At 34.7% G+C, this 26,311-nt stretch overlaps 2 protein-coding genes across 11 annotated transcripts in view; both read right to left on the bottom strand.

Moving 5' to 3' along the window:
- The window catches only part of LOC116308725 (hemicentin-1-like), a 33,168-nt gene extending 22,821 nt beyond the window's left edge, over positions 1-10,347 (bottom strand). For 7 of the 10 annotated variants that reach the window (XM_089032542.1, XM_089032545.1, XM_089032544.1 and 4 more), the window contains exons 1-9: positions 10,118-10,346; positions 9,627-10,013; positions 5,458-5,715; positions 4,884-5,153; positions 4,100-4,354; positions 2,009-2,296; positions 1,554-1,826; positions 1,147-1,404; positions 411-665 (exon numbers count right to left, since the gene is read on the bottom strand). In XM_089032542.1, the coding sequence (XP_088888668.1) occupies positions 411-665; positions 1,147-1,404; positions 1,554-1,826; positions 2,009-2,296; positions 4,100-4,354; positions 4,884-5,153; positions 5,458-5,715; positions 9,627-10,013; positions 10,118-10,184 (2,311 nt within the window). In that variant the 5' untranslated portion in view covers positions 10,185-10,346. Of the gene's footprint in view, positions 1-410; positions 666-1,146; positions 1,405-1,553; positions 1,827-2,008; positions 2,297-4,099; positions 4,355-4,883; positions 5,154-5,457; positions 5,716-9,626; positions 10,014-10,117 lie in introns of all 10 variants that reach the window. The other 3 variants (XM_089032543.1, XM_089032547.1, XM_089032550.1) reach the window with 2 other exon arrangements.
- A 5,686-nt stretch (positions 10,348-16,033) lies between these two features.
- Positions 16,034-26,311, bottom strand: part of LOC116292399 (hemicentin-1) — a 30,448-nt gene continuing 20,170 nt past the window's right edge. Inside the window, exons 13-19 of the mRNA XM_089032431.1 lie at positions 19,316-19,573; positions 18,524-18,805; positions 18,223-18,384; positions 17,988-18,006; positions 17,720-17,744; positions 17,074-17,546; positions 16,034-16,351 (exon numbers count right to left, since the gene is read on the bottom strand). Coding sequence (XP_088888557.1) covers positions 16,327-16,351; positions 17,074-17,546; positions 17,720-17,744; positions 17,988-18,006; positions 18,223-18,384; positions 18,524-18,805; positions 19,316-19,573 — 1,244 coding nt within the window. The 3' untranslated portion in view covers positions 16,034-16,326. The remainder of the gene's footprint in view (positions 16,352-17,073; positions 17,547-17,719; positions 17,745-17,987; positions 18,007-18,222; positions 18,385-18,523; positions 18,806-19,315; positions 19,574-26,311) is intronic.

The following is a 26,311-nucleotide window of genomic DNA, read 5'->3' as shown; positions in this document are numbered from 1 at the left end:
TCTTTTATATGTATGATGATCCATTTTTTCGTAATAAACTTAATAAATTTGAACTTGGTACATCTGAGCAAACCGCATAAGTATAAAATAGAACTTCGATTCTTCATTCAACGATATCTTTTTTTTACACTTTGAACTAAAAAAGGCAAATCAAGCTTCAACATACCAAGCTCCTCCGCAGTTTAAACACGGCTTTTATGGTTCGGTCATGCACTGGTATAAATATTAAGATATTACTCAATTGACCTTCAGCTTATTTCATAACATGCAATCTGGTATTTGTTAGCTATTTACGCTTTGTATGATATAATATATACAACATTACTGTTGGCATTTATTGTCTAGATAATTTATAAAACTTTGTTAAAATGCAAAGTACAAACTCTAATAACTTATATAAAATTCCTTACACGTGACAGTGATGGATGATCGAGCAGTTGCTGCAGGACACTCATTTCCATTGTGTGCTGTACATTGGTACGTAGCCTCGTCTCCACGTACAATACTTGTGAAGGGGTAACTAGAACCTTCAGGATATGATGAACCATCAACTTTACTCCAAGTCACCTTCATTGGGTCACTACCCGTTACATTGCACATAAGAACCACTCGGTCTCTTTCTACTACAGTCTGGTTTGGTGTTGAAAACGTTATCTTAGGAGGAGCTGAAATTATTTGAAAGTAGAATACGTAAAAACAATAAAATTTAGTAAATGCAACAGATAATTAAATGCTTTATTTAACAAATAAAACAGCTTTTTCCGTGCTCCGCTAAGTAATGAAGCACGCAGGAAGTAGCGTAAGGAAGAATAGAGTGTAAGGAGGAACAAGAGTCGTAGGCGAGTGTTTCTCACACTTCTTGAGTGCTTACGGCGCTTCATAAGTGCTTTATTACTAAACGGAACAAGCAGTTTTCTTCCTTTTATTATATAGTTACTATTTTTATTTTGGCATTGAATATATTTACACAAAAAGAAAGCAGGTCGCAGGATCTAGCAGCACTTCACGGCCGCAGTTGGCGTCAGCACTGTGCTCCGTTCACTTATAAAGCACAGTTTTTGACCAATCGGTGCGCGCGTACTATCCTAACTATACAATGAACTAAACTAAAAACTACATTGAAGGAGTTAAAGAATTTTCGAATACCTTTTGTGGCAATGGTCACCGATTTATTCTGTCCAGCTCCAACAGTGTTCTTTGGTTCACACTTGTATGTGTTATTGCCTGCTTGTGGAACATTCAACTGATAGACTCCAGACATGCTGGTATGTACAAGCTGATCATTCAAGTAGAAGCGATATTCATGTGCTGGTGGGTTGGCATTTGTTTTACATTGTAAAGTAACTGAGTCATTCAGGCAGGCCTCAGTCTTTGTACTGGTCAGGTTCGTGAGTTCTGGTTTGTCTAGAACGAGAAACATTTTGTTAACATTTTGTTAAGTTTGTATCAAACTTCAAATAACTCTATGACGAGATTTTTGGGTGCTGGGTGGGGGAATGGGGGGTTTGGGGAGCGTTTTTCAATGTGGCTGAATTTTAAGCAGAATTACTTACATGTGACATTTACATATATTGTTCTATCCAAAGGACTTCCTGCAACTCCATTGTCTACAGAGCACTTATAATGGCCAGTGTCTGATTTGCTTAAGCTGTTAATGCTATGAGATGAAAAGAAGCCATTCACACGAGCTAAAGATGCACTATTTCCTGTCTTTGTCCATGTAATATTTGGAGTGGGGCAACCTGTAGCAGTACAATTAAGCTGCAGAGCATCTCCTTCAATTAGAACCACGTCAGCTGCAGGTGAAATGTTGATTGATGCAGGAACTGAAATGGGATGCACAAAATCAATTCAATTCCTTAAACACTAACAATTATACTTTAAGTCTTCAGTTCGAGTTCCTTCTCACTAAAATAATGATCATGATGTCATCATTGTCAAGAAGTACAATTGTCAGTGAAATACTCCAGTATGGTTTATTACAACTTTAGGCTTTTGTCTTCCTTACCATTTATTGTTAGGTTGATTTTAGCCTCTTGTTGTCCGTACTGGTTTTCAGCTTTGCAAGAATACTCTTCCAGGTTACATCCATCAATACTTTGAATCACGTGACTAGCAGCGTCTGCTCCTGCGCATGTCTTGCCATAGTAGCTTTGGATAACAGTGTTACCATGGTAAAAAGTCACATTACACAATTGTGGTTTTGATGTTGACGCACATGACAGTCTTACATTGTTTCCTTTCAGGAAAGTGTTATCACTGTTATTTGTTGTTATATTAGTACTTTCTGGTGGATCTGAAAATAATCAATTAATGCCGGATTAAAACAAACTTAACTTCCCCAAAGTTTGGTAAATGTAGATATTTCTAACCAAAAAGAGAATTAAAGTATTATCTTGCCATTCTAATTGCTTTTAACTTTAGTGCTTTAAAGTGCTTATTGAAATGTGGATGTGTAAAGGCTTGCAAATTAGATATTAATCTTACTTTAACTTGACAAGAAGGTAAAGGTATCTATTCCTAGTGCTTTGAGATGAAAACGAGAATAGTGAAGTAAAGAAATTGATCTCCACTCTAGACGTACCTTGGGTTTTATCGAAAACTTTCATTGCGTCACTGTAACGAGCATCTAGTGTATGGTCTCACATGTACGATGAGATGATGAATGTCAAAATGAAATTTTAAAACATGCATTTCGAATTCCAGCGAAGGAAGTTTGGATCAATTTCTGAAACCTGACGGATGATTTCACTTTGTGCACTTATTCCATATAAAAACCGAGGTCAAAAGAATGTGACAATTTTTAATGCGGAGAAGATGAAATATTGACTTGTCTTCAAAAACTGAATATCAAAATCTAACTGAAGCCGATAAGGAAAAAATCTGTGAGAATCATTTAACAAGAAAATGGAAAAAACGTCTCAGGTGAAATCAAATGTTTATTGCCTTTTATCGTTGTTTGGTTCGTTTTACGCTCATAAACGCTCCCTTCCGCCTTACTTGAAGAGTTGAAGGATTCTTTAAAGTTAAAAAATCAGATTTAAAAACTGAACAAATTCGATGCTTACGATATTTGACTGGAATTTAAAAAAAATAGAAATAGGGCAGGGGTACAATCAAGGCCATGCTATAAAGAAATAAAATTTAAAAGGTAGATGAGTTCAGTGAATAGAAAACGTTGAATACCATAACAACAATTTTTAGAGAAGGGCGTGGACTAAAGTAATTCTCTCTTATTTCCTTATATAAAAGTTTGGACTTACAACCAAAACACGTCTATGCTTCAAGATACCTATTATTATTGGCTTGTCTGTTTGTAGCTCTCATTGGTTAAAGGCGCGAAACCTACAATAAGCTATTCTTAATCAGTGAAACTGAAGAATATGTGCCGCTGCAAACAAAGTCATAGAAGAAACGAATCAAAGTAAGTAGCTTTCATTGGTTATATAGTGCATTGATATAGCACATATGCTCTGTTTGAGAATGGTTAAGTGGTTTGACATACTATACTGAGTGAGGTGCTATGCTTTACTCTCAAGTCTTTCACCTAAAGCTTGCTCTACAAAATCATGTTGAGGCAATAAAAGAATCTACAAGGATATACAAAATCCATGGAGTAAGTATAGAAAGAGGTAAAGTTACAATTTAGTGCAATGTTTGCATGCAAGTGCAGCCCAAAAAATTTCCTCTAAAATCAAAACAAGGATTGAAATATAATTGTACTAGTTAAAACAGAAAAAAAAGCTCATCAATTATAAAGCCATTAATCTACGCTATAATGAATAGTACTTAGAATAGCAATAACAGAGTGCACGCCGTTTATCCGTGGGAGGGGGAGGGGGGGCACAAATATATCTAGGTGTCTTTGTTTGGTTCATGCCATGAGTGCGCTACATGCCTTGTAGCTGTTTCAAGGAGATATGGCGTGCACTTTAAAAGGGATACTAATAATAATTATTATTACGTGTATATGTGAAGCTTTCATTAAAATAGCCTAAGATTGATTCCTCCCTTAATATAAAGCATATTTTAGGGAACATCTATTTTACATAAATATCTTCATATCACATGTGATAGACAATTGTATAGAAAGACTTACAGTTTACAACAACATCTGCGTCAGCAGTGACATTGCTGCACTCATTGCTGTTGCTTGCTGTGCATCTGTAGGACCCTTCGTCTCCTCTCTTGACGCTACTTATGGTAAATGTCTCAGTACTGCCAATAATGAGTCCGTCATCCTTGGTCCACGTGATGTTAGGTGCAGGTACTCCAGAGGCATTGCAAAATAGTGTTAAAGAACTTCCCTCCGCGAGAGTTGTGGAGACAGGTGACGTAACTATTGCTGGCGCCACTAAAAATGTGAACAATAAAATAATAAAAAAAAGATAACACGCTATTAAAAGTGGATGAATAATGAATCTGGTCATTAAAGCTATAGCTAGAAGATAATCAACTATTTAGCCGTCTTGTTAAAAGCCTAGTATGATAAACTTTTATCACAAGTCCCTTTCGTGTAACTTATTTGGAAGCTTGAATATCAATAGAAAACATTAGCTCAAGTAAGATCAAAATATTTCAGTATACAGATTACAAGCCCAAAATATTGATTTAATAAGATTGGCAATAAAGATTTCTCCAAGTGTTTTCTAAAAAACGTTTCTGAATATCTGTGCATGGTAAAAATCTAAAGAATATTAGCCAGCAAAGTCCATGAAAGCAGCTGTGAATAATCGGCAATTGATACGAAACTAAAGTTTATCAAAAATCAAATGTACAATAGACATGGCTCAACTTAGCGATCTAAACACTACGATTTTTGCTCGTCGGGCTTTTTGGCGATTATCCGTTCTTCGGAAGTTAAAAGAGATATATAAAACTACCTTTTGCAGTCACTTCCACACTTCCATTTTCCAAGGAGGTTCCCAGAAGATTTCTTGGTACACAAACAAACTTGTTTACAGATGGTAAGCCTGCAGTAGCCTTAGCTTCATAAACGTTGGATGCACTGGTTCCAACAAGAACACCATTATCGTAAAACTCGTAACTGCTGGGTGCTGGGTTGGCTGGTCCTGATGTACAGGTCAGATTCACCTTATCATTCTGGCAAACTGTTGATCTGTCACTCAAAACTGTTGCGTTTTTCGGTTTGTCTAGAAATGGAAATCCATCATTATCAAACTTTTGATCTTTATAGTACGTGCAATTCAATACAAATTCGTGCAGACGACGAACATTTATTTTACATGAAATTGTGCATTCATCACAAACAAACAAGGAATAAGAAATAAGAAAAATAAATTCAGTATGGAAACAAGTGGGGGAAAAAGAAAATTCCAAAAGCAACTAATTTTAAATTAATTCCAACAAATGCTTGTTCTTGTATTTGAAAAAGTAAAGTTTACACAAAAGTGATTGGATACTTTGATAGTTTGCCTTAAAAATGTCTATACTTACATTGAACGTTTAGACAAAAGTTAGCGGTCTTGGCATCAAGGATTCCATTATAAGCTACACAAGTATAGTAACACGCTTTGTCGTCGTTAGATGTAACTGCTGGTGTAGTGTATGGGCTTCCTGTGCCAACGATTACACCATCTCTTGTCCAGTTAAAACTGGGTGCGGGGTTACCAGTTGCAGTACATTCAAGTTGTGCAGGCTGTGTTTCGGTAACAGTGACAGTACTTGGGTTTGGACTGGTTATCGTGGGCGGTACTGTATAATAAAGAGAACAATAGCATGAGCGATTTTATTGTAATAATTACAGTAATGTTACTGATGAAGTAATTAAACCTTTTGAAACTTCCAACCCCCCCCCCCCCCCCCACCTCCTCCTTTAGTATCATTTTTCATTTTTCATGTCGACAAAAACGCAGCTATTTTGAAGTTCGAAATGAAAGAACACGAAAAATATTAACGCAGAAAACTTGATTTTATGAGTTGTAACTTTTTGTTGGTTAGTTTTCCTTTCTCTTTGTTTTAAAAAATCTGCCTTGACCACTAAACAACTGTTCTCCATTGTACGGGAATAATTAAAAAAAGTCCTCGTGACCTTGCAGCAATTTCCATTTTTATCAAATTACTCAAACAGCTATGGGAAAAGTGGGGAGGATAAGGGAAGGAAATATAAGAGATTAGTATGGGAAAAGAGAAAAAGTGGGATGCCTGTCCCCCCCCCCCCCCCCCCCCCGCCCCAACCCCTCCGCGTCCCCTGATTTAAATTTTGACAGAAATTTGGTAACAGCTATTTTTACTGAGAAGTTTTAAAGAAAACCAAGCTATTTCTAAAAAATGACAGTAACCTGTAGCTTTATTTCCTTACATGGTTCAGACCATAACAAATTAAATTTTACTAGGAATTGTAGACTTTCGCAAAGTTGCTTTTGCCTCGGTTTTAGTTCACGCGTGCTGCATGAAGCACAGGTAGCCCAATCAGGATCACACAGGGCTTCAACTCTTTTTTTCACATGTATCTTGACGTCAGTTCTGTGTAATCATTTTTTTTGTGTGTGTGTTTTTTTTGTTCTTCCAATTTCTATAAATTAATGTTCAGAAAACGTCGATTTCCTGATAACTCAGACTAATATACTGCTTGATCCTTTGCATTGATTATGCAATGAGCCCATAAAAATAGAATTAACCTACATTATATATAGAAATATCATAATGATCATGAACACTGAACTAGTAGCTTCTGGATATGAATGCCTCCGGGCAGGTTGGATAGCATGAATACCCATACCATATTGGTTGATTATTTCAGTGCGACAGTGGGATCCTGCAAATATTCAAAGAATTTCAAAGCTAAACTTAAAATACTTGATCCATATCAAGTCCAATATAAAAGTTATCAGTAAATTCAGCTTATGAATTGAATCGAGATTATTTCATGTTTCCTTGCGAATCACGTTTGTATTTCATGGTTGACGTCTAGACTCCTACATTTTCAAATCTTCTTGTAAATCTTATTTTTACAGGCTGTTGCTTAACAATCAGACATTCCGTAAATACCTTCAATTGTCGTACTACATAAGCGACTCTTGATCCAAATTGTTCTCACACTATACATTAACAACAAATATACTTTATAAGATTGACTTTTGTTATTGAATTAATCAGAAAAACTAACGCAGATAAATTTCGACGTTTCGATGACATCCTATCATCATTATCAAGAAACCAACTGAAAAAATATTTACATAAACTAAGTTGAGAAACCAAAAGCAAATCTTTAAGGACATACACCCTGCTGGTACTCAGTCGGTCATATTTCTATGGACTTTTCAGTTTAAGTTTTGCATCTCTTTAGATATTTTTATAATGTATACTACAACGTTTCTGTGCTGCAATAGAGTGTATTGAATAGAGACACATTTTAATTGTGGCAAATGTTTTATCTAAGGGCTAAAAGTAAATTATGTATTGCCATCTTGAAATAAAGAGTCTAGTAATTACTGCTATACTACTGCTCAGTACTACTACTGCTGCTAATTTGTATTCGACTATTTCTATATTTGTTTCGAAGCTTGCATTAGTCGTCAATTAGAAAATGGAGGTTCAATTCTGGGACCAAATGTCTAGTCTGATGTGCTTTTCACAAAGAATTAGTATCGAAAGTAAGTCTACTTCTTGCTATTCCTTCAAAATTCTTCGTTTTGCTATATATACTATTGTGATCGGTTTAAAAGATCCCTTCACAAATGATTAGATAGTCTGGGATTAACCGTGAACCATGGCCATTTTTCAGTGTACATGAAAAGTTAATATTCCATTATCGATGAATTGTTAATAAATTTGTTTTGAGAATAGAACCAAATTCTAGAATTTTCGTAACGCAATCATAAAATATAGTTGGAAGATATTGATAATGAGAAATATCGATAATGCAGAGAAAACAGCCTTCTTATTCAAGAGTCACAAAGATTCAAACCAGTGCCTGGATGACTAAAAAACTGTGTTTAAAACTGTTTAAAAATGTTATTTTAAATATCCCTCGTTTCTTTATATATTTGTTTTTGCAAGAATGTTTTAATAGCCTAAAGAATAGTAAAGAAAGTTCAGGAAACTAAAAAAATATTTCAACATTCCAGGTGAATGATCAAAGGTGTTAAATATACCTGATTGGAGATAACTTATTACATATATGAATGATTAATCCTTGGCTTTATTAGTCTACCTGCAGCTTTACAATGTTCTTCAGCCAGTAAAAAGAAGACAATTAAATTTGAACAAAAACAGACGTGATTAACATAACAATTTCCTCTTAGCAAAACAACAACCTACATGGTGACTAAAAATCTACTTTCTCAAACCCACACGGATATCTTTATCGTTACTCATTCTCGGTTTTTATGAACTACTTTAATAAAACCCTACATATCGCTTACAAATATATGATCTGCAAATAAGCAGAGGTTTGCAACACAGATTTTAATATATAATGGTTCGTCATTCTAGGCTCTTACGATCCAAAAATCCTGGTTAAGTAATGGTTAGATAATGATTAGATATAGAAAAAACTATTAAAACGCTATTATATACATCTATTGTATATCATAATCCAAATGATCCGTATCCTCTTCATAATCGATGTACGTTCATGCTAAAAGACTCCTTAAGTGTTTTATTTGTCAGTTATGGCCGATTATCATTCATGCCTGACGAGAGTACTTGTCGCTTCTTACCAACTATACATCCTGAGTTGCCAATGCAATTCGTGATGCTTCTGATGACTAAAGCCTCACCCTTATTTAAATGAAATTTATCTTTGAGAAAACGAAACCAAACACACATACACACTAACAGAAAATAATTTTCAAACCTGTGAAAGGTGTCAACTACCAATATGTAAATATTTATCTAGATCATTGAATTAATTACTGAACAAACATGTCGTTGTCAGTCGACTTCAAAAAGGAACATCTTTCGTCGCTGTTAATGATGAAACATGAACGAAAGTGAAAAATACTTCAAGGCCAAATTTTGGTTTGGAAAATTGCAGAAATTATAACGTTGCTTCCAAGCTAATGATGTTGCTTTCAAGATATAAAAAGTCACATAGAGTAAGAAAACAAAACTGGATCTGTTGGTGTTTAATTGTTTTAATAATTACGCTGGCTTAGTATTTGTAAGGAGTTTGTGTCCTTAAAACCTTCCTTAGTATATTCAGTAAGCTTCAAACCATCTTAGGATAAGTCTTTATAGTTGTTTCATTTCGTTTATTATTTGCATACATGAACATCGTTATACATTGCATTGGTTGCAGAAGCAACAAGCGAGTCAGTCCTGGTTTAGATTCAAACATATGCTTAAGATATTGCGAAAAATAACATTTTCTTTAATAGTTAAATAAAAACCCACCAAGGTAAAATATTTCAAGATCTCTTTTCCTCTCCCTTTTCTTCCCTTTGGTATTACTATAATTTATATGCAAATACAAGCTAACTAAGCACCTAGTTTTCGCGGATTGAATAAAGATTTTTTTCTGTGCATTTCTATTGTTTTTTTCGATAAATACGGTCCGAGAGGGTGGTGTGTTGTCGTTAAACAGGAACGAACCATAACAATATATAATCTAAGTAAGGCGCGAAATAAATTTATGGTTGAAACTAATAGAAAACACTTACCAAGGATCGTTAGTTGCAAGTCACCTGAATCCCGGCTGTCGTAGTCACCTAAACTATCAGTAAAAATTATATGCAAATCGTATAAACGCTCATCAGTCGATCGGTTCAGGTTTTTCAATGTAAACACCGATGTCAGTAGAGTACCAGTAAGAGAAGCAGTTAGATTCAGATCCGCATCTCGACTTTTATAAACGTCATAAACTAATCTCTTTTTTGTCTTGTCATACTTTATCATCGCTTTGCTTGAGCCAACTACTCCCTGGTTCACTCTAACATTCTCCCATGTTTCACCTCCATCTAGATCAGCAGTCCAAGTGATGCTGACACTTTGGCCTTGAATCCCGGTAGCCGAGGCTGGCTTAATTGTCCAAGTGAGTCCTGCTCCCTCTATATATTTCAAGATTCAAAAGTTTGATCAATAATCCAGTTGGTAATAATGAAGCAAAATCTGTAGTAAATAAAGGACTAGATATTCATGACGGCAAACTAACCTTTTGAATGTAGAAGAAACAAGAACCAAACAACAACAAAGTTGTGAACGAAATATGTAGAGGCCATGGAGCATACAAATGTTTAACAAAAATCACGAAGAAAATTATGATTTCAAATCTTCGTTTTATATTGCATTTGACATATATTTTTCACTCGAGATATTGTAACGCTGGGTTTACTCCTTGTTATACGAAACCAGCGTTCACCCACAACAGCTTGGCAAGAATATAATCAAGAAAGTTCTAGTAACTGGATAATAAAGATCACGTGACGACGCGCAGCTGATTTATATCAATCTATTATACTACCTCAGGATAGAATATATCTGTGATGTCATACCATATCAACACATAGGGGTGAATTTCCGTATGGGGGGTTCTCGACTCTGGGCAAAAATAACAATCATGCATTCAATATATTTCCTAAAATGCTCGCTTGTTATTTCTAATAATTTCTATGGCATAACACACATATTGTTATCTATATATATTTTCGGATTGTTTCTCTCTTTTAATATTTTTTTAGATATTTTATAGTTTGATCTAGACCTTTTATCTTTTTCGTTTGTTTGCTTTATTATTTATTTATTTGTTTGTTTGTTTTATTGATTATGATATCACAGTTAAACATTTTGAAAGAAAAGGAGGAACTAAACACTGCATTGAGCATCAAAATAGAGCCTTATTTTTATCGTGACACCTACCGAAAGCTGTCAAAGAATTAGAAATTTAGAAAAATACTAACTTTCCAACCAAACCGTTATATGACACCATGAGTTTATATCTTATTATAAGTTTATTGGTTTTATTAACTTCGTATTAATTACACAAGCATGCTTCTTTCTGCCGGTGAACAAAGTCTCATGCAACTGAAAAGAGCCTTTTATAAAATTGCTTTATCTAGCTTTTTTTTTTTGAATTAGCATACTGATTTCTTCTGTCTTTTAGATAATGATTTTGTATAACATCTATTCACAACTAATACCCTAATACCAAACCAATACAACTTGTTTACTTCACTATTCATTATTGAAAAAGTTAAAACATTTTGTATTTGATTGTCGTGACTCTCATGATCAAACGGCGTATCGCTGTTGCGAGTATTCAAAGAGCAAAAGAGTAATATGTATTAAAATATTATTTGTGTTTGTTAAGCTTTTTTATATTGAAATTCGATTGCGAACAAAACTTATATACGGCTAGAACCAAATAACATTATAATAAAGCTATATTTTATAAACTAATAGTGTCGAAAGCCCTGACAAACACCGTTCTAAGAAACGCAGACAGAAACCATGGTCTTGTAAAGCAAGTAAATCAATGGGAAAGTGCCTAAAGGCAAAACAACTCGACCTAAAAATAAGACTCTAATTAAAATAATTACAAAACAAAATATTCATAGATGAAAAGATATCTGATCGAAAGACCTGTTTGTTTATAATAAAAAGTGAATATTCACAAGCTGTGAACGAATAACGTTTGATCCTTTTTAATTAAAAAAGGCAATCTATGTTTTGCTTAGAAAAGATAACTAGCTAAAAACTAGTGTGAGCAGCGTCGGTCTTTCTAATGAAACAGTAATGATAAAAGGGTAAATTTTACACCCTGAAAAGATGAAAAAACTTCGGACGCTAGTCCTTTTAATCCAACGAAGGACTACCGTCCGAAACGTCAGTAAGTTTTTTCATCTTTTGACGGTATAAAATTTAACCTTTTTATCCTTTAACCTTTTATTTTATGTTTTGCTTATTAGTTGTGTAGTTGAAAATTGAATCGAGACAGAACCTGAGACTTACGCTTAAACTTTTTTTTTATAAAATGTGGATAACATATATAGTGTATGGTTTCCTTAGAAATTGCAAATCAAATATTATCCTTCTTATCAGTCCTTGAAATGATCGAGGAAGTTGCAAAGAAGCCAGCTCAAGGGCCCCTAATTTATGTCTGATAACGGTCAACCCAGTACGAAACTTCTCAGTTCGGTAAACATTATGGAACTATCAAACTATTTAGTATGACGTTGTAGTTTTTTGCTCTTTTATTTGGAAAATATTTTCGGAATCTCAGAAGAATTTTTTTTCTTCTACTTTTATTGTAACTTAAAATTCCACCCTCAAAACTTTCTCCCATCAGCATGAACCTTCATTCCTCGATAACGTTGACGTCATTTTTCTGCATGTGGTAAATGTTTTTCATACCACAGCCCAATCATTGGTCTTCGCCCTTGGATATCGCAGAAGGTTATTGGCCAGAAGTTTAATTGCAATATCAATCCTTTGTGAGAGACTTAAGATGTCAATCTCTCTGTCTTCCAATTTTTTTTTTATTTTTATTTTTTTTGACTTTAGGGGAGCTTCAATGGGTTATAAGCAATAAATTTTGAACTCTACGAAGTTTCGACAAAAGACAATTGCAATTTCATATTATAAAATTTATTAGAAAAAAGTCAAATGTTTTGTCTTACAAGAATTTTATACTGTTATATCGTTTATGAAGAAAAGAAACACGAAAAATTAGCTTGCAGCCCTGACAACGATAGATTTCGGAAAGCCAGAACCATTGCATGTTGAGGAAGGTTAAAAAATACTTTTCTTAACTTAGATTTGACAAATCAATTTCGGCGAAGAAAAACTCATTTTATTTTACATTTTACATTTTAATATTGGTTTTTCGCTAATACTCAGTTGTTTCGGATAAAGCGTTTAATGAATTTACTATTTTCGATTCTGTGTGTGTGTGTGTTTTTTATTTTTTTGTATGACTCAACGAAAAGGAATGTGATGTTTTCCAATTTAAAGTGGATTGCGAAAAGGTGTTGAAGGAAACATCTGCGGGGAATGTATTTGCATTTGTATTTCACATCTTCTTCATCTTCTCTTGATTTTTATTTTTATTTAGTGATAGGCTATTTCATCTCTTCAAAACAAGAAAGTTCCTTTTCGACTTGTAAAAGTGTGATCCTCGAATATTCATAAACTACTATGTCTACACTATCACAAAACATCCTTATTCATTGCCTAGGAAACAAAATTTTTCACCAAGCAATTAAATTTTAAAAAGTTCTCGTCATGCAGCGTTATTTTTAAGAGTGTTAGCAACTAATAACACCTTGAATGATGCTGGATTATATTATGTTATGGAAATCCAAGTATCTTTGTTTTGTCTACCAAAAATGGTAATTTTTAGTGTCAATGGAGAACTTGGAGAAATGACAGCCTAACAGATACGAAACAATCTTTTGTTATTAGCCATACCGAGGTTGAGGATAAACCTGGGACGAGTTGGCATTGCGGTGTATTGAAGGACTGTTTTAGAGATATATTTTCAAGATGGCGTCTATTTCGTGCCCTAAAACAGCCCCACAATGCAGAGCAATACCAAATCGACCCATTTTTCCCCCCTCAATCTCGGAATAGCTTATTATCGATCATGAAACCTGCATTAATTATACTTCATATCGAAATCACTCATTTTGTGTTTATATCATCACTAGAAAACAAAGAAACCTAGAAATTGCCAAATTCCCAAAAATGAATTTCTGCCAGTGAGATCGTTTATTAAGTTTTTCAAGCTACTGTTTTAAGGGACTTCAATGGTTGTCCATGTCTTGTTTAATACTTGCATGACTAGGTGAGGCACTACATTAACCATGAATGACGTGTGCGCTGTAAAGCGAAAATATATTTTGATGACCTAATCTAACAAGGTGAACGATAGAAACAATAAAAATGTTTTGCTTTTCTTACTACAAGGTGATCAAAGAAAAGTCAATTTGATTCATTCATTTAATATCATGGTTCAATTAGCACTGATTTAATGTTAACCTGGTTACTTTCTTCAATAAGAATAGCTTTCAGCTCCGGTAGCCCTTTGTAAGCATGTTGTGTCCAATATAACATAATCACTAACAGGAACTTGCGCAAGACTATGTGCTCAGTGTCAAAGAACCTTAAGTATTAGCTTTTAAGTATTTCGCATATGAAGTTTGTTAACGAATACTTTTAACCAAACGTATACATGCTTCTTAATCGGAAATGTTAACTGCACTGTGTACAGCGAAGCAGTGCCAATGTCTGTGAGAACGTATTCAAGATCACTTAAGAACAACGATGAAATAATTTTCATTTTTTTAAGAGCAAAAATATTGGATTCAGAGCAAAGTTCTAGGATTTTTTATTATTTCGACCGTATCCCTTCCGCCGGTATTCTTTAGTCAAGACTTGACTGATGAAGACTGTGGGATACGGTAGAAAATTAAATATATCGAAAAGGGCCTTTTCTCAATTATTTTTTATTGTTTACATTAACGATCTAATATAGTAGCTCATTTCATACTTGACTTGCGTAAATTACACGTGCTGATGGTTTTGATAACGAAATCAATTAAACGAGAATGTTCTACTGCCGCTATGTTCTTATGTCTAGTGTGTTTCATGCGGCGTTAGTGTTCTAGGAATGGTTACGAGTCAACTGACTGGAACAATCCTTTAATGCCTGAAATATTTGGCGCTAGCGCTTCTTTGGTCTGCCTCAACTTTTAACATATTTTTAGAATGCAATATAAGAATTAAGGGATATAACCATTTTTTCTCGTATTGCTATTTGCCTCTCCTCCTCATCCCCATCTAACTCGGTTTCTGCCATGGGATATTTTGATATGCAAATGTAAATCTTATCATAGTTATTAACTATGATCTTATCTGTTTCGAAGCTTAAAGGCCAATAAATAATGACCAAAGCGACATTTTTATAAAGTGATTTGGACTACTTTTTAGCCCGGCTATAGAATATCCGGAACTCCTAAGAAACGGGCCACATATATAAAACATGTATCTGATATATGTCGAGTGTCCCTGCCGTTGACCCCGAAGGATACAAGTCAGTTACAAGACACGGAAGACACTTATACAACAACATGTGTTTATTGATAGACAAGTATACACCAGCTTCCCAACCGATTTACCACGAAACCTCGTTACTGTGCCTCGATTTGCATATAATGGAAGTCGAATATTGCGTATTCATTTTGTGACGTCATTTTTGCAATAGTTCCTAAACTGAACTCTTAAAAGATAAATATGGTTCTACATTCAGAGCAATAGTGGCAGAATGACGTTATGACGTTCTGGTTGTATGACTTCAAAAACAAGAGACTATATAATGGTTAGATCATCAGGATCTCTACGTCTGTTTCAACCTCTCCGGCTCAGTCTATTCCGTGCAGCCTTAGCATTGAATATTCTTAAAACAGAGCATCTATGGAAAAAGGGAGTAAAGTGTGCACTGTCCATTTCCATTGATAGCAGTTGAATTTGAAGGAAATACCGACGTTAAACATAGGTACTTTATTTTTGGCTATCGATGTGAAGTGAAATCTTTTTGGTGTTTGGCATACAACATTTAATTAAACTTAAAGTGCTAATGACACCTAATTCAATATTTTCAGCATTGATTCTACATGAAGTAAATAGTTGAATGGTAAAATCTTTTTATTAGCATATATGATTTGAGTGATGCATCTTAGAGATATCAAAGATGCATTATTCAAGTCATTTTAAGATGTTTGATTGAAATACCACCTACATACAATATATCCCCAAAGCCTTATAAGTATTGGGGAAGATACGGGAGGATTTCGATCTTTGTTTAGGGACAAATCTTATTATTTTGATGAAAGCTAGTTGTTTTGCTAACTTAATATAGGATGGGCATGGATTTTTTACTTAGTGAAAGGGAGAGGGTAACAACCATGCATTCTTTAAACGTTTAATGGGAACCCCAAAGGCCAAACCACCCCCCCCCCCCCCCCCCCCCCACTCCTCGCCACCCCCAACCCCAAACCCTTCAATAAAAACAACAATAAGAACGTGAAAAGAAATGCAAAACAAAACAGAAAAACAAAAATAAACAAGAATCGCTAATCTGTAAGAATTATTTGGAAAATAATTCCAACTGAAGGAGGAACAAAGCTAGTTCAATAAATGGCCATTAGTAGTGGCTTGTTTGACAACCATACATACCGAATGCTTGCAATAATATAGATGGTAACACTGGTACGGTTAATAAGTAAACATATCTAACTTTGCCCCAAATAAAATTGGGGTTCGCGTGGCCATGAACTCTATATATCCATACTAGTTAAGCTTACCTTATTGGGAAGTGAACATAGATTGAAGAATTACCCCTCGATGCTCGTATTGTCTATTTTATTACGATGACGATGCAGAAGTGATTCTACAAAATAATGATTACAAATACATGATATATAAATGGTAATTCGTGATTAACATGCTATAATAGTCCCATTGAATCATAAAGTACTTACAACAAAGAAGTAATCAGGTCCTAAATGCTTATAAATGATATAAAAGAACGGTAACAATATGAACGTGTGTTCCTCGTGAGTCAACGATTGTTCGAGAATATCAGATGACCTCATGTCACCGTTTCCGGTGGCCTGATGTTAATGTTATTATGAGTGTCAAGTGACCGTAGACTCTTCATAAATTACTTATTAGGGATTTTCCTCCATTTGAATAAGCTTTATATTGTCGAAAATATGAATCAAAACTTGCAGATGCTATAGCAATGAAACAACTAACTTGTCCACCATCTTGAATTTAGCTTAGAAACCTGGCATTTGACAAAGGAAGCCCAAAATTAAAAAAAAGACCTTTAACAAAACAGAGATCCCGCGCGAATAACATCATTAGCTATATGAGCTTTAAAACAGATCAAAAAGTCAACCTTTCCTTCTCATTTTGAGTCCAATAGACCGGCCTCTTTACCTTTATTGTTTTCCCTTTTCAGGCCCCGTGTCACTTTTTTAATTAAGCATTTAATAAATTCATAGGGAATGACAGGTGGCCATCATGGTCTGAAATGCGAAAACATTATACCCAATTCAAGGTAAAGAGGTATAATTATTCTTATTGCGTCATCTCTCTAAATCTTACACATTAAATGTAGGTCTATGCATGTGTTGAAGTGACTGATATTGTGTGGACCGATTCTCAGGCTGAATAGCCTGGTAAGGGTTTTGGTCTTGAGGTAACGCAGCCGCAGTAGTATTATCTGGACTCCTTGTAAATCCCAACAGATGTCCATAAGACCCTTCATTAACATCAACACCCTTAGTACCAGCCATTTCTCTTTGATCCAGTGCCTGATAAGAAGGCTCCTTCAATTGTGATTGCACCTGGTTCTCGGTTTCATGTCTTGCTTGTCTTCCTGGTATATTCTCCATGAGAAAGGAAGGCGGTCCAACGACACCTAGATTCATTACCCGGTCCCTATTTTGTACTTGCTCGTACAGAGCCATATCTACATCTGGTTTGGTTTGGCCGGAAATAAAACCCTCGTTCTCGTAAACAGTCTTAGTATCAAAAGATGTCGTATTCGTTAACGAAGTTTGGAGAGAAACTTTAGTCTGTAAGAAACAATAATAATGCAAATAACAAATACTATTGATAATATTAAAGCACTTTCGTGCATAATCAGTTTATGCTTAAATATATGCGTTAAAATTACTTTGATGATATCAATAAACGCACATTAATGCACATGGTATTTAATGGTATTGCACAAACTGAATCACACTACCTGGTCTTTTTCTTTTCTTTTGATTCTGAAAGAAAAAATATTGAAAATATAAATGTTTTAGCTCAAAAATAGAACTTAATTTCATTCAGAATTTTACATTTACAACTGCTAACTACTATTTAAAAAAACAAAATGATGTATACCAAGCGAGGCTGTTTAAATCTGTGTCTGTTTGTTTGTTGTTGCTTTGTTTGTTTTTCTTTTTTGTTGTTGTTGTTGTTTCTGTTGTTGTCTTTTTATTTTTTATTTTTACTTTGTTTGAACCTACCTTTTGTCGTTTCGTATGTCTAAATATTGAAAAAGAGAAAACTTAATTCAGAAAAGAAGAAGAATACGATATTAAAATTAAACGTTAATTTTTAGACTTTTCTTCCTTCCTTCCTTCCTTCCTTCATTCCTTCTTCCTTCCTTCCTAGCTGGCTTCCTTCCTTCCTTCCTTCTTCCTTCCTTTTTTAGGTTTTAAAAATAATGCTAAATGGTTCATGAACAGCCATCAAACGAACCTTGAAGTCGCATCCATACGATAGCCAATATGAAAAGTACCATAACTGCAATAGCAACAGCAATGACAGCTGCAAAAATGGTAGATGACACCCCATATAAAATGTTCCCAGCTTTTCCTGTATCACATGTTGAATGGTTTGAACTTGCTCCTGTTCTATTGACTTTAAACAAGAAAAGTTTGAGATTTATTTAATTTGTATATTTGTATTGATGATGGGCTGAGTGGAATGAGTCATTATGAGAACCACCATCATAGTAAAATGCCACAAAAACTTTACCTCAATCATTCTTACCACATACCTTTGGCAGAAGTTCCTATGTAGATAGTTCCATTTACATAGTTCTTGTGAATTCGTAAGAAATACTGAATACGATACAAGGTAGATGATTTCAACCCGGCAATTGAACATGTTATTGAATCTTCATTGCTGGTGTTTGAAGACGTTATCCAGTTGACACCATGGAATGATTGCATCACATATATCAAGCATGTCGCTATAGTGTTATGAGGTAAAACCAGGTTATTCCAGGTAACTGTTATACTGTTATCTGTCACTATGATGTTGCTGATGATTGGAGGTGCTAAGAGGGAAAACGTATATATTTGAGTAAATCGACTGCCGATGATTACAAATCACTTAATTAAAAGGTGATAACAACTGTTATCGATTCAATTCAGTAAAGTATGGCTACTATGATAACGAGTTGGATGAAATTTTTGTGCTGCGTCTTTCTTTTTTCAGAACATAAAACTGTCTTTTAAAACACAAAGTATTTCTTCAATCATTGTGGATTGACAACGTGACTTACGTTCGTAGCTTTGGCTGATGTATATAAAGGCAATTGTCAATGCCTAGTTATCAATCATGTTCAGTCACGAGGATCAGTTGTTTTAAGATTCCTATATAGTTTCATTGTAAAGTTTTAAACATTTTAGGGGATCATCGATTTATGACTGATAAGAGGAGATGAGAAGACAGTTACGATAAGAGGATCAATGAGAGGACAATCAGTGGAAATCATCTAAAGATATTGAAAAGGAGGCGGGGGATGGTCTTGGCTCCGTGTGCGACCATTTACTTACATACTTACAAATCACAGTGAGTGTTATCATGGCGCTTTTCACTTCACACTCGTTACCAGTTTTAGCTCTGCATTCGTATGAACCTGAATCAGCATGTGTAACAGATGGTATAGTATATACACCTCTACTGGATACTTGACCACCTCCAACTTTATGCCAAGTCACATTGATGTCTTCACCCTGAGCTTCAACATTACAATAGAGAGTGAGACTCGATCCTTTGCGTATCTCCTGACTTGGAGTTGTGTTGACGATTATCGGTCTCACTTCGTTTATACAAAAAAAAAAATGCCAGGATAAGAAAATATTGATTGAAAAAAGATATGAACGTTTAACATGAAATATTATGAAATATTTTAGGTACAACGTTACGTTTACGTTTTGATCAGAGTATCAAACACGGAAAATCCAGCTAAAATTGAACGTTTTACTCTATCGAAGCCAAAATACAGAAAATTAAACTTACTTTCATAGCCAAGAGTTTCTTACCCTTAGTGCTTATCGTCACCGATTCATTCTGTCCAGCTCCAACAGTGTTCTTTGGTTCACACTTGTATGTGTTATTACCTGCTTGTGGAACATTCAACTGATAGACTCCAGACATGTTGGTATGTACAAGCTGATCATTCAAGTAGAAGCGATATTCATGTGCTGGTGGATTGGCATTTGTTGTACATTGTAACGTAACTGTGTCATTAAGGCAGGCCTCACTCTTTGTGCTGGTCAGGGTTGTGAGTTCTGGTTTGTCTAGAATGGGAGATATAATGAGATGTTATCAAAAAGTATAAGTCTTGATTGTAACATACTCAAAATGTCTTGATAATGATATTATTTAGGGAATCTTTGTAATCATGTTGGCTGTATACTAGTACTTTCTGGCGTACATAAAAATAATTAATTAATGATGTTAATGGAAAATTCAATTTGAAATAATACTCGTGATACAAGCTCACAACTTCATTGCACATCATTGCCCGGTATTAATCTTCTATGAAGCAGGTTTTAATCAAGTAGAATTCATTCATATAATTTTTTTAATATCATATGTAACAGACAATTGTATAGTAAGACTTACAGTTTACAACAACATTTGCGTCAGCAGTGACATTGCTGCACTCATCGCCGTTGCTTGCTGTGCATCTGTAGAACCCCTCGTGTCCTCTTGTGACGCTACTTATGGTAAATGTCTCAGTACTACCAACAATGCTCCCACCAACCTTGGTCCACGTGATGTCTGGTGCAGGTACTCCAGAGGCATTGCAAAATAGTGTGAAAGAACTTCCCTCCAAAAGAGTCGTGGAGAGAGGTGACGTAACTATTGCTGGCGCCACTAAAAATGTGAACAATAAAATAATAAAAATGATAACACGCTATTAAAGATAGATGAATTGTAATAAATCTGCTTTGAAAAAGCTGTAGTTATAGCTAGTTAAAGCTATAGGAGATAATCAACTATTTAGCCGTCCTGTGAAAAACGTCTAATATGATAAACTTCAATCAGAAGTCTCTTTCGTGTAACTTATTTGGAAGTTATCAATAGAAAACATTAGCTCAGCTGTAAAAATTTCGACAAAGTCCCTTTCACAGTTCCCTGCGCCATCTTGAAAAGTAGCCGTGCCTTTGCTTCGAAGCGAGACGAACGGCGCAGGGAAGATGGCGCAGGGAACTGTGAAGGGGACTATTGATACAAAACTAAAGTTTATCAAAAATCAAATGTACAATAGACATGGGTAAAGTTAGCGATCTAAACACTACTTTTTTGCTCGTCGGGCTTTTTGGCGATTATCCGTTCTTCGGAAATTAAAAGAAATATTATAAAACTACCTTTTGCAGTCATTTCCACACTTCTATTTTCCAAGGAGGGTCCCAGAAGATTTCTTGATACACAAACATACTTGTTTACAGATGGTAAGCCTGCAGTAGCCTTAGCTTCATAAACGTTGGATGCACTGGTTCCAACAAGAACACCATTGTCATAAAACTCGTAACTACTGGGTGCTGGGTTGGCTGGTCCTGATGTACAGGTCAGATTCACCTTATCATTCTGGCAAACTGTTGATCTGTCACTCAAAACTGTTGCATTTTTCGGTTTGTCTAGAAATGGAACACTGTCGTTATCAAAGTTTGATCTTGATAGTACGTGCAATTCATTACAAATTCGTGAGGACGAACTTTTATTTTACATGAAATTGTGCATTCATCACAAACAAACAAGGAATAAGAAATAAGAAAAATAAATTCAGTATGGAAACAAGAGGGAAAAAAGAAAATTTCAAAAGCAACTAATTTTAAATTAATTCCAACAAATACTTGTTCTTGTATTTGAAAAAGTAAAGTTTACACAAAAGTGATTGGATACTTTGATAGTTTGCCTTAAAAATGTCTATACTTACATTGAACGTTTAGACAGAAGTTAGCGGTCTTGGTATCAAGGATTCCATTATAAGCTACACAAGTATAGTAACACGCTTTGTCGTCGTTAGGTGTAACCGGTGGTGTAGTGTATGGGCTTCCTGTGCCAACGATTACACCATCTCTTGTCCAGTTAAAACTGGGTGCGGGGTTACCAGTTGCAGTACATTCAAGTTGTGCAGGCTGTGTTTCTTTAACAGTGACAGTACTTGGGTTTGGACTGGTTATTGTGGTAGGCACTAGAACAAGCAAAAACGATAAAATTGGAAACATCGACAAGTACCGTTAAGCACAATAAAGAAAGTTTTTTTTGGAAAATAAAGTTAGTGCATGGCATTCGGAACTAAAGGTCCATGGTTCAATTGTCAGGATAATAATAATAATCTTTATTGAGATAACTTTTTCATAATTATGATTTTCAAAAAGGACCTCATTAAAATAATAATATATAATAAACGGAAAACCTAAAATTATAACTAATATAGAGAATCTAAAATATTAAATCTATAAAAGAGAAAAAATAGTTATTAAAATCAAGCTATTAAAGAAACAATGAGACTGACAGACAACAAATCCGTGTCTGTTATCTGACTATTTCATTGTTTCTTCAATATGTAAACCACTACTTAATAAAATATAGCTAAAATATAACAAACTTAATATATCTAAAAATCATTGAATAATATATGAAAAAACTCTTTTCTTAAAGATATTAATACTTTCTGAATTCCTAATGTCCTTGTTTAATGAATTCAAACTTTTGTTTTCCCCAGTTCCTTGTTACTTTGGGGAGTCTTAGATGGTCTTTATTTCTGGTGTTATTTTCATGTTGTTCTTTATTCATTTGTAAATTCATATGTTTATTTACCAGGCCATTTAGACACTTATAAACAAAAATGCAGGATCTCCACGTCTGCTTCGACTTCTCTCAATTTTGTGTACCTTTGGCTTTAAATACCTGTAAATGATAGTCTGAGGGGATAAAGGGCGACCTTCGAACACTTAAACACCTTATTTCATGATAAGTCATAATAAGATTTTTTTTGTAATTTTTGTTTAGCGTACTACTAGCTTTGAAAAAATGAAGCTATACAAAAATTTTTTAAATTTTTATTGAGACAAGCCCCTGGCTCGGGAGAATTGGGCAAGCACTAGCTTCCTGCAGATTCCAAGTAAAATAAATTACCTCTACCTTTTTTTAACTCTAGATGGTGAGAGGGATTAAAAGGACAAAATAATAAATAAAAAAGTCGGTTGTTACTTTTCTCTATTTTTTCTGTGCTCTGCCTTTAATTTTCATTTGCTTCTATCTTCTATCAATAGTAAAACGTTCCCAAACACTACTTTGCAACGGTGGTAACATGAACTTGACCGCCTGTTTTTAGTTCAAGCCTTAAAACAGCGGCTTCTGCAATCATGTCTTAACGTAGGACTTACCAAGGACTGTTAGTCTCAAGTCAGTTGAATCATCGCTGTCGCCTCCAGCAGTAGTATGGGCTATTCGCAGATAGTACAAACGCTCATCCGTCGATCGGTTCAGGTTTTTCAATGTAAACACCGATGTTAGTAGAGTACCATTCATAGAAGCAGTTAAAGTCAGATCCGCATCTCGGCTGGTATATTCAGGATAAAGGTACCTCCCTGCCAACTTTAATTTCTTTATCATATCATGTTTTTTGTCAGCTTGGCTTGTTCGCTGGTACACTTTAACAAAGTTCCATGTTTCACCTCCATTTAGATCAGCAGTCCAAGTCATGCTGACACTTTGGCCTTGAATCCCGGTAGCCGAGGCTGGTTGAATCCTCCAAGTGAGTCCTTCTTCTGTAAATATATAGATTAATTGAGTAAGCAGCAAATAAAAAATGTTACCATAACTATGTGATTCTAAAATATTTCGATTATTATATAAACCTAAATCTAAAATCCTTGTAGGTATAGGTGTATAAGATATGGAAATCTGAATTGGTGGTTTAGTCCCCAAACTGAACAGCATATTGGATCAATGTAGATATTGGTCACTCTTTTTACAATATGTATTTTTATTTCGCTGACGAGTTATGCGGACTCAAGGTATTACATTCTGTCTAAGTAGAGCTGGTATCCACCAAATACGGTGGTACCTCTATTAAGCGGACATCCTTAAGACCGCTTACTAGAAGGTGTCCGCTCGACAGATATTTGCTTAACTCACGCAATATATCTGTTAATAGCTTTAAAACTTTCAATTGTACAATAACAAAATTGACGAAGAAGCGAATTTAAAGTAGGGACCTTGGAAATATCTGTTCAGATGTGTTGGTTGAACCTAAACACAGTGTTAGTTAACTGTCATTATTCAATATCTGGTGTCCGTTCTTCGCATCTTTTTTTTTTTTTTTTTTTTTTTTTAATTAACAAATGGACTCGTTAGTGTCCGCGTGCGTCCGCTTACTACATTTGTCCGCTGGATAGGTGTTCATTTTACAGTAAATACGGCTGGGGACAAATTTACGAGATCGTAGATAGTGTATTAATAGAGGTACAACTGTACAACTGTTATTTCAATGAAGTTCTTGAACAATGAAGCAATTTTTAGTTTCTGTAACCATAAAGTCAAATGATGCAAGTACAAATTGGCAATTTTTAGGATCTTCTAAGTTTTACTCATAGTTTATTTGCCACATATTTCTCGCTTCCATTTTCTGACGCATTAAGCGAATGAATCACCCGGAAATAAACTAAGTATGATTCAGATATACTCTTCTAAGTTTGTTATCTAGTTTCTTTAGAATACTACAACAGTTTCCTTACCGGTTGGAGAAAATATGCTAAGCTGCACAAGGATGAAGAAAAGAAATCCAAGCTTCATCTTCAACAGGACAAGTGAATCACGGTAAGAAGAGACAGAATATCAGCTGTTTTATGAATATTTTTTCTGGTCCGTCAGACACGGTCACGCTCAACAACCATGCCATATTATTATTGATACGGAATAATAAACGCTGTTGGACATCTAGAAAATAATGAATAGTTGAAATGTTGAAATGTTGACATATTGCCATAACGCTAAAAGTGGTACACATGGACTAACAATTTTTTTTATTAACGAAAACCGTACGTGGCCTAAAACGTATGACAGGTAGCAGGAATTCCATAGGGACAGACTAAACATTTAAGGCACTAAAGCTGATGTTACTTCATATAAGTTTAAAATTTGTAATCTCATAAGTCGTACGCTTTTATCTCAAAGATCTGGAATAGAATAAGCGAGAAAAGTGAAAGCCCTTAATATTAGAATAATATTTTTTAACAACGATCACAAGATAATAACAATGAAAATAACTAAATAAATCGACTATCCCGCCATTTTGAAATTTTTTTACCATCCATTTTCTTGTTGTAGTACTTTTACTCGTGGTAAGCTGTCTTTATCTGTCCAAACAGAAAAGAAAACAAAGCACAACAAAAGAAATAAAAGGCACTTAAAAAGGAAAAGCAAAGCAAATAAAAACCTTCAAGGAAAAAATATTTCAGAATCCCTGCGGCAAAACAAAAGGGAAGGGCCTGAACAATCATATTTCAATTCTAGCACCGATCTGTTTAGATTATTTGTGTTATTCTTTCTAAAGTTATATTTGAGTTATATTATCATAGAAATAATACTAATACAATAAGTATATGTAATAGGACTCCATAGGACTCTAAGAAATAATTGGACGAGGAAAATTCCGAGGACTGACGAAATTGGATGAGGCCGTAGGCCGAGTCCAATTTGGCAGTCAGAGGAATTTTTCGAGTCTAATTATTTCTTGATTGGGGAGCATGAAATCCCATTACCTATTAATTATATAGCTGCCTAATTTATCCCATATCAACAAGACCTGTCCAATTAAGAAAATAATTGGACAGTTACGTATATGGGATTAATGAGAAGCTGTATAATTATAATAGTAATAATAATAATTATGAAGATGATGATGATAATAATAATATTGATAATACGGATAACATAACAACACCAACAAATGAAACCATAAAAGTGATAATGTAAACAACACCAATAACTAAGTATTATCAATATCGAGATCCAATAATTATCTAATACCTTAACAATTATTCGCCGAAGGTGAAGTGATTATCCGTTAATATTTACCTATCCGCGAGTCTTCGAGGGGTGAGGTAAACATTCACCATAATCACTGAGCCTGAGGGGTATAATTGTTTTAGTATGATTTTAGACTTGAAAATCAAAGAAAAGACAAAATTCACGTTACTAAAAAGCGTTTTAGTATTACTTCCTTTCTTGCAGAATTTGAAAAGCCTTATAATCACCGCTCGAGCAGTGAATATCGTCTCATAATCACCGGTCGCTCGACCAATCACAGCGCGAAAAACTCTTTATTCAAGTCTAAAATTGTACTTATAATACTATTAAGGAAAAATCAATAAAAAGGATAAGTAATATTAGCAATGACAACAGCAATAATAATGTTAAATGCTAATCGTCATCATTATCATCATCACCATCCTCATCATCATCGATACAATTAAACTGATGGGTTAACATATCTGAATATTACCCTGGGCCCGGTTGTACGAAGGGTGGATAGCGC

This window comes from Actinia tenebrosa, unplaced genomic scaffold, assembly GCF_029948245.1.
Source record: "Actinia tenebrosa isolate PJP-AT-01 unplaced genomic scaffold, QUT_ActTen_1.0 PGA_scaffold1__47_contigs__length_23844297, whole genome shotgun sequence".
Taxonomy (NCBI): domain Eukaryota; kingdom Metazoa; phylum Cnidaria; class Anthozoa; order Actiniaria; family Actiniidae; genus Actinia; species Actinia tenebrosa.
This window is presented reverse-complemented; position numbering and strand designations above follow the sequence as displayed.